This window comes from Dermacentor albipictus, chromosome 6 (assembly GCF_038994185.2).
Source record: "Dermacentor albipictus isolate Rhodes 1998 colony chromosome 6, USDA_Dalb.pri_finalv2, whole genome shotgun sequence".
NCBI lineage: Eukaryota > Metazoa > Arthropoda > Arachnida > Ixodida > Ixodidae > Dermacentor > Dermacentor albipictus.
The window spans coordinates 138565200-138573968 of record NC_091826.1 but is presented as its reverse complement, the minus strand read 5'-3'; the positions used below and the strand labels follow the sequence as shown (position 1 = coordinate 138573968).

The window sequence follows — 8769 nt, the reverse complement described above, 5'->3', positions numbered from 1 at the left end:
ACCAGTTCTTTTTAATATTAAGCTTGATGACAGAAAGTTGCATTGCTACTCTACAAAGTAATACAAAGGAATACTGTTAAGAGCTTGGGTCCTGGCTTTCAGTGAAAGGCAATAATGAACATGTCTTAACACAGCCACCTACATGCTCCTTCTGTTTGGACAATGATTTAAAGCGGGGGGGTGAGCTCAGTAGCAGATTAAGAATAATGTATGTAGGACATGCCACACATCATTAACAATGGCAGGTGACATCGGTGGTATTTCTGGCTCATGTTCCAAACATTAAAATATGAACCACAATCTCTCTACAATGACTACATTATCATCAGGTTTATAATATAACCCTTTTTTATACACCTAAATTTATAAAAAGGTGCTGCAGACAGGCTTCACACAAATCAGGTAGCAATGTCTTTTGACAAATTAACTTATAGCATCAGCATTAGGCCTATTTCCACAATCCAGTTCATTAAGTACTACTTGGAACGTATACAAAGGAAATGTCACTTATATTGATATTAATTAGAGCTGCACGATTCTCGGAACTTCAAAGCAACCAGAGGGGCTCCATGCTGTAATGTCTTCCTAGTTGTATAGTATGTATGGAATACAGGACCGGTATAACGTAAAACTATTCCGTTTTGTTTCTATTCCAACATGGCCGACACCGCTCGGTCATTGGTCTAATTTTTTGAGGCCGCGCCCATTTTTCCTGCCTGTCAAGCGACGTCAGGAATGCACAAAAACTGCCACGTCAAAGTGACGTTTACGCACTCATTATGCTAAATTATGCCGAACAAACCCGGCAAATTCGTGGAATAGCCGGTGAGTGCCCCGTTCCGTTTGGAATAGAAAAAAATGGCGGCCTTCGTGGTTTGTTTGGCGGCGGCGGCGGCGGCTCCTCTGTGCGGGCGCGGGAGGAGAGAGCCCGAGGATGCGTTTGACATGCCAGACGATCAGTTTCGGCGGCGCTTTCGCCTGAAGAAAGAAACTGTGCGGTGGCTGTGCGACGAAGTGGCGGAGGAACTCGGAGGCGTGAGAACTTCAGCGCTGTCGGTGGAGCGGCAAGTGTTGTGCGCGTTGCGATTCTTCGCAACGGGCAGCTTTCAGGCCTCGGTAGGGAGCGAGGAGACGATCGGCGTGACCCAGCCTGCGGTCAGCAAGTGTGTGCGACGCGTGGCGGAGGCAAACGTCCACGCCGGGGCCCGCAACAAGTGGGTCCATTTCCCGAGGACGTCGGAGGAGAAGGCGGCCGTGAAGGAAGGGTTCCTTCGACGCGGCTCCATTCCCGGCGTCATCGGATGCGTGGACGGCAGCCTGATAGCCATCATCGCACCGAAGGGCGAGCAGAAGGCGGCATTCATGTGCCGCAAAGGGTACTACGCCCTCAACACAATGTTCGTAAGTATCTTAATTTTTGTCTAATTGGCCCGTGATCGCAACGCGTGGCTTATGCTGTGCGCGCTCTCGTCAGATCTGCGACGCAGGCATGCGGATCCTCGCCATCGACCCTCTGCGACCGGGGTCAGACCACGACGCCCACGTCTGGAGAACTACGTGGTTGCGTCGTCGGTTCCTGGAGGGGCATATTGCCAAGGCCGGCGAACACCTCCTCGGTGAGCAGCGGGAAAATTTTGTACAGTTGCAATTCTGGCAGCAAAGCGTGCTCGCGGCGTAAGAGAATATTGAAGCCCGAACCCCTTATGTTACAGTCAGGTTATTAAGTATAGGCGAGATGTAGAAATTTTCCAATGGTATCCGCACGAAATAAAGTGACAACAAACCTTACTTTAAACTAATTTTTAATGTGAGTGTACAGTGCACACGTTGTCACATTCTTTTTTTACACCGACAGTCATTTGTGAATGAAGACTACACAAAAAGCTGCCTTGCTGCAAATAGGGATGCTGTGTCCCAGCTATTGTTATCTGTGATCACAGCTGGGCCAGGTGCTCAGCCTGTATATTTCTTTATTGCAGCCTTTCTGTAGTAGGTGCATTTTACATGACCCATGCTTCGCCTACTAAACTTTGTGCAGATTTCATACCATTTTTTATGATCCTGCAGGTGACAGCGGCTACCCCCTGGAACCATGGCTCCTGACCCCAGTCACAGGCCACCCTCCCGTACACACTGCAGAAGGCAGGTACAACACTGCACATGCTGCCATGCGGTCCGTAGTGGAGCGGTGCATTGGGCTTCTGAAGAGCCGCTTTCGCTGCCTTCAGCGGTACCGCGCCCTCCACTGCCAACCAGAGCGCGCTGCCAACATCGTTGCAGCATGTGCAGTGTTGCACAACTTGTGTCTTGATGAAGGTGACGTGTTGTCGGATGATGTTAGTGATGACAGCAGCAACAGCAGCAGTGACGATGAAAGTGGCAACCCCTCCCCACAGAGAGTTCCCCAAGTGAGGGCAGCACGCATGATGTACATGAGAGGCTGTGCTGCCCGGGATAATGTTATTAGCTCATTTGGCACGACACGGCAGCAGCACCAGCGATACCTGCAAAGGGTGCGAAGGCGGCTGCGTCGACAGCAGCACCGACAGCAGCAATAAACATGTGCCTGACACTGCAGGCAGATGTTTATTACTGCTGTCTACACATCTAATAGAGAGCAGGAACCAATGTGAAGAAATGTGTGCAATTAGTGGATAGCGTGCTGCTTTTTTTATAGAATCTGCTCAATCATAACCAGCGTTTTCACGTGTCCTCTGCCAGTGAGCTGTCACTACCGGAGATGATTGCATCATTCCACTGTGACACTACATGAGAGCCTTTCATTTAGTACCTGTGGATACAACACTTTGTGTTCATCAGCAGAATGTTGTAGCTACTTCTCTGGGCAGCTGGGGTTCGCCAAATGATTTGCTGCTGTTGCTTCTGTCATCACCGACACTGTCACCGCCATCTGCACTGTGCATGGGAGGATGTTGGTCTTCGCCTCCTCGCTTCCTATTTGGGCTGCTGCCAAGCACAACACTTCTCGCTCCACCATGTGTACTGTGCTCACGCACCTTGTAGGCCCTGCGCTGTTTTGCCACACAGCCACCGCACAGTTCCTTGACATAAGGCCAAGTTATGCCGAAAATGATCGCCTGGCATGTCGAGCGCGTTATTCTCCCTTGGGAGAGTGTACATATGTAAATAGTTCTGAAATTGAAGGAACACAAATTGTAAATATTCATTTCAAGTGCAACTTGCATTGTTTAAAATCGTTTATTTATATCTGCATTGTAAATAAAACCATGTGATCGATCTTCAATGCCGTCTTTCATCAAAGCAAATGACAGACAAGTACACAGAGCATGGCTTCATGGCGCCAAAATAGCCGTGTGATGTTCACTACATGGGACCCAGTACACTACCACTGGGCCGTTGGCAGATGTTAAATTGCATAAATATGACACGAGCATAACGACATTTCTTTGAACTCGCAGACAACCATTTTTCTTCATCCAGCAACTTAACAGCAAGAAAGATCTCTTCTCTATTATGTAGTTGGCATGTTTGTAGCACAAAACAGTTTCTTTTCAATGACTAGTGCCGTAATAAGATCACAATATAAAGCAGCCATGACATGCTTCTAAGGAACGACAAGTGAGAAAATGCTTGGCACTAAAACGGTATTTCATATAACGGCTGCAAGACCAGCCTGGCAGCGAATGTCAAAATAGCGGCCACATCGATGGCTCTGTTACATACGTCGCAAACTGTGCTCAACTACAATGGGGACTAGATTGTATTGCTATCATAGGTAAGGACACCTGAAATATCACAGCGACCACCACAGGTAACAGGTGCTTGGTGTGACCAGTGGCTTCATCATCAAGAATATCTTGATACGCATGTGCAAGCCTGGCCTGCCTGTGTATAAACACACATGCTTCTCGCAATAAAGCGCTCTTTCGTTTCCTGCTGCTCGGGTGTGTACACTTGGTGTTAACAAAAATACTAATTCGGCTACTTTGCGTAGGCACGAATGGTTATACATTGCAAACATGACATACATATGGCATGAAAATTGATTTCCAGTTATCACAGTATTGTAGTTATTAAGCGCACCTGTATGTGTGCGAGACAATGTCATAGTTGGCGTAAAAGTGATTGCACAGTGTATCTTCCGTGGAAGAACGGCGCACATTGAAACATATCAGTAACAGCAAAACAAAAGTGAACAACACCTAACGAAAATACGGCAAAAAATGTACATATAAGTTATACCGTCTCACTTGGACAAAGAATAATACACATGAAATGAACTTGGAGAAAAAAATACGGTAAAAAACAGAAACGCAAAAATATGACAAAAATTGTAAATATAACTTATACTGTCTCACTTGGACAAAGAATAATACACATGAAATGAACTTGGAGAAAAAAATACGGTAAAAAACAGAAACGCAAAAATATGACAAAAATTGTAAATATACCTTATACCGTCTCACTTGGACACAGATAATTACACAAAATGACTAAATGACACACTAAAAAAACACGGTAATGAACAGAAACGCGAAAGGTCTACATATAAGTTACGTAATGCCTCACTTGGGCAAACTTGCACTACATATTAAAATAAACATGACAGAAATTACCTTGGAAAAAAAAATATGATTAGGGACAGAAATTACGGAAAACAGCCATATCATCCTTTAGTGCTGCATAAAAAAAAAAAACATGCATAGATAGGCGACACTTGTACCTAACAAAGCACTAAAGGATGATATGGCAAAAAAAAAAAAGCTGCCCCTTAATGCTGAGGCGGCTCGCGCAGGTCGGCCAGGGCAGCCAGCAGCTGGCGCAGCGTGGTCGCCTCTCGCGAACCACGCATCTCGGCCACCAGCTGCTCGAGGACTTGCCGCGTCGCTCGCTGCTCTTCCACCAGCTGCGAAACAAATTCACTTAGTTAGCTACAGGTTATGCAATGTAAATGCTCGATTTGCACTGTTTGCAAGTCTTGCAGTTTCAGCAAGGTTACTCTTGAGGGCAGCGAGATCATTCACATATGACATGACAAATGGCCGTGCAAACGTACATGGTCTGTTATGTTAAAAACGTGTGAAACGTAACAAATCATACCAAGCTGCCTCTGCCTGTCAGAAGGCAGTATTGGTGACTAGTTGAATTGTTAAACAAATTATGATCATGCTGTCGCGATACATGCAACCATGGAAATGTTTTGTAAGTTGCTATGTGTTAAAGAACACCTCAAAGGAGATGTATAAACGTGCATGAGCCAATGAGCCAAATGACTACACATGCCTCTCATGTGTAACATGGTTGTAATGTACATTATTACCATGTGCCCTAATCACCTCTTCAAAAAATGACCCGGCCAAGTTGTACGCACCTGCCGATGTTGCTGCAGCAACTGCTGGTGGAAGCTTGCGGCCTCCGCGTTTGCCGCCTCAGCTAACCGGCTCTGCCGGGCATAGTCCGCGGCCGTCCTTGATGCGGCGTCCGTAAGGACCTGAAGTCGGGGTGGCCTGCGGGGCTGCTGCCGAGCTGATGGTCCGTAAAAATAAAATCAGTAAACAGCGGTTAAGAAAACTAATTTCGCTCCATCCTGCATAGACATTTTACTGGTTCATTATCAGGTGGAAGCCCAGAAAAATAATTCCGGCAACACACCGTTCACAAAATGAGCAGTCCATTTGCATAAACAAAAAGGCACTACACCATCATAAAATACTACACTGATAGTACTTTCAGCTTGTACGCTGCATTACAAATGGTGTTAACAGTCACATTATTGTTCCATTTTGCAGCGACCCTTAGGCAGGCACTTCTTCTTTGCCATGTAAATAATATAAATACACAATTTCTGTTTCTAAGGTCTTAATAGATAATGCTTGGAGTGATGTGTTCGTATTGCAATAGCTGCTGAAGTGCCTTACGTGCAGTGCCACTGGTCCCCGGCTCCGTGCCCACCGAGACGCGCGCAGCTGCTGGTGGGGCAGGGGGCACTTCAGCGGACTCCTCACTACTACTGTCCTCCTGGAACAATAAAGTACAGGACATAATGTGATTAAGTTCCATCAACTGGTTGCAATGTCTATTTCACTTATCACGCAATTCCTAATCCATCATGCGACATACTAGTGCCTTGGAGCTTTGACAACTCGTCGCTAATGCTTTTCGGATTAACGAGTCATGAAATCCACCACAGGGTGTTTCTAACAGCAGTGGGGCAGCATTTCCGTTCTTGCAAAGTACGGATATCATGTGCTGGCATGTGTGTTGAATTGTAAGAATACACACACAAGCACACAACGGCAAAATATTCACCACGGTGTAACTGCCCGACATCGGTACACATAGCAACGAACATTGCTACTCACCTCAGCATCGCCGTGAAAAAAATCCGCAGGGGCGGAAGCTGGGCCGGTATGGGCGAGCACGGCGAGCACTCGACCCTCTAGGCCGCCCAACTTTCCACCTCCCGTCTTCCTGCAAATGCATGAACACCGTCAGCTTATACGTTCCGAAGACGTTGCTAGTCGCGGGCTCACCTCTTTTCGGCGCCAACCTGCGCCGCGAGTTTTTTACATTCATATGCCATGCGCGCCCAATACAGGCGCCAGCGCCGGGCTATCTTTACTGCCGGCCCGACGGCGTTCAACGCGGCGGCTATTTCTGTCCACAGTTCCCTTTTTTGGGCAGCACTCATACTTGGCGAGAGGCTGGTGGAGCCTCTCGCCAAGTACGGATGCTGCTCCATAAACTCCACTAGCATAGCGGCCTGCGCGGCCGAAACGCGCGCGCTGTTGCTACTTTCCGCTATTTCTTTTTCGCGCTCAATTTTCGCCGGACCGCAGCGAATTAATACCAACAAATCGTACCGTTTCAGATATCACTTCGTCGTTAAAACATAACGGTTACATTCATTTAATGTGTCGTTATTTTATCACGCCATAAATGCCACGTTAAATTTAACACAAGTGAATAACAACAACAAAAAAACTTTTCTCGTGCGAATATCCAGCACAAGTATCTGTACCGCCCGCACGGGGGAATGGTTCACTGCGCAGCAGTGTGTGGCAAAGAAACAAAAATGAGCCTCTCTTACAGACAACCCTCGATTTAAATCATGACTACATTCGGAGACAGTTGCGATCGTTTATAGAAAACGTTTACTTACCAGCTATCTGTTGAGATGCCTTCCAACCTTCATCGATTCTTCCGTATCCTATGCGAATAAAAGCAAAAGTGAACACCATGCGATCACCCAGCAGATGTTCAGATGGTACTGCTCAGTCACTAAGCACAAGAAAGAATGATGCGTTTACTCACCGAGCACTACGCTTTCGCAGTCTTCATGATGTTCACAGCTTCCAGAATTCTTCTCGGGCGAAAGTACCGCGTACGGCGAGATTTCAACTAATCACGTTACGGACAAATATACACCAAGTGCGGCCCACAGGACCGATCAGCTGTTTTCACGTAGCCGCCATCTTAAGTGTGCGTAGCGAAATGGATTGGATGCGGAATTGGCACGTGTGTGGCTATGACTCAAAAAATTAAAATATTTGTGTTTACTTTCAAGTGCGCTTCAACTTCTCTTGCGTTAAAAGATTACAAAACACTTTTACTCTCAGCGACATACAATTGTTCTTTTATCAGACGTTTATGTCTTTATGTCACTTGCTATATGGTCCCTTTGCAAATAAAAAACAAGCAAAACATACTTCCGGCAACGATGGAGGCTGCTGATTGGACAGATTGAAAAACGTCGCTGGTTCCCGCCCCCATACGCAGAAACTGTCGCGTCATTTTGACGTCCGGAATTTGGAACACTTTTTGTTTGGAATAGAGTTACGTTATCGCGCCCCTGTTTAGTCATATATGTGCACTAAAGGCAAAACATTTTTATTAGTGACCATGGTTCTTTCTTTTGTGTTTCTTTTTGAACTTGCAACGAGAGAAATGAGTGCAAGATGATGGTTGTTGGTACATTTACATTGCCACAACAGAGTGATTAATGAAAATAGAGTTTCCGTGAAGCCGTTAAACGCGTGTCCAATATATAAAGAAGTGAACCTTAGCAAAGCTGCACAACCATAAGTCAGGTCAGTTTAAGCGCATATACTAGTAAAGAAACAAGCTTAAAATATAACGTACCAAATAATAATTTAGCCGTCATATATGCCACTCATAGGTGCTAGCGCGGCTGAGTTAGTGATCAGAAATGATCCTACAAAAAAACCATCGTCGTAGAAAAAACGAAATCCATGTTCCTGCTAGGGTTTGAGTTCATGACTTAATTCATAAGCCAGGTGTTCCATACATGACATGGCAGCAGTTTCATTCTTTTCTTTCTAATGCAGACACAATCCAATAATTGTAAGCCAGTGTATTTGACCACATTTGAATGTTTCAACAATTCAAATGCTGAACTCTTAAGAGTACTAAACATGAAATATTTTTATGTGGGTAGTTCCATCAGTCAATATAGTCATCCTTAGTCCACTATAACTGCTGTTGTCTTAAATATTAAATGATGTGCAATATTGGGAGATGTTGAACAAGTAAGCGCCATCGGAAGATAAATAAATTTTGTGCCCCACAGGTCTTAGAACAGTTACCCATTGACAAAAAGCTCATAAAATTGACATTGTGCTTAATAAGCCCGAGTATGTTAAAGTAAGCAATGGCTTTGCAAGTTTAAAAGCTGTCCATCAAGAAAGACGTGTTTTCAGATAACACTATATCATAGTAAATACAAAGGGCAAGTGGAACAGTAGGAGCTCCAGATTATATTTGGTC

General features: G+C 45.4%; 1 protein-coding gene and 1 long non-coding RNA gene across 2 annotated transcripts; one reads left to right on the top strand and one right to left on the bottom strand.

The window, feature by feature from the left end:
- Positions 1-914: 914 nt before the first annotated feature.
- On the top strand, positions 915-2785 carry LOC139047129 (putative nuclease HARBI1). The gene is made up of 3 exons (XM_070521102.1): positions 915-1401; positions 1475-1616; positions 2068-2785. Exons 1-3 carry the CDS (start codon positions 946-948, stop codon positions 2556-2558), a joined length of 1089 nt encoding a protein of 362 aa, XP_070377203.1. The 5' UTR covers positions 915-945; the 3' UTR covers positions 2559-2785.
- A 92-nt stretch (positions 2786-2877) lies between these two features.
- On the bottom strand, positions 2878-7438 carry LOC139047128 (uncharacterized). Its single transcript, XR_011507055.1, has 6 exons — positions 7297-7438; positions 7145-7192; positions 6345-6453; positions 5901-6000; positions 5354-5508; positions 2878-4888 (listed from the first exon to the last, which is right to left on the bottom strand). It is a non-coding gene; the product is annotated as an uncharacterized lncRNA (long non-coding RNA).
- Positions 7439-8769: the final 1331 nt, after the last annotated feature.

Coding starts and splice junctions, on each gene's coding strand:
- LOC139047129 (XM_070521102.1), top strand. CDS start 946: ATGCCAGACGATCAGTTTCGGCGGCGCTTTCGCCTGAAGAAAGAAACT. Junction 1,402..1,474: donor ACGCCCTCAACACAATGTTC/GTAAGTATCTTA, acceptor CGCTCTCGTCAG/ATCTGCGACGCAGGCATGCG. Junction 1,617..2,067: donor GGCCGGCGAACACCTCCTCG/GTGAGCAGCGGG, acceptor ATGATCCTGCAG/GTGACAGCGGCTACCCCCTG.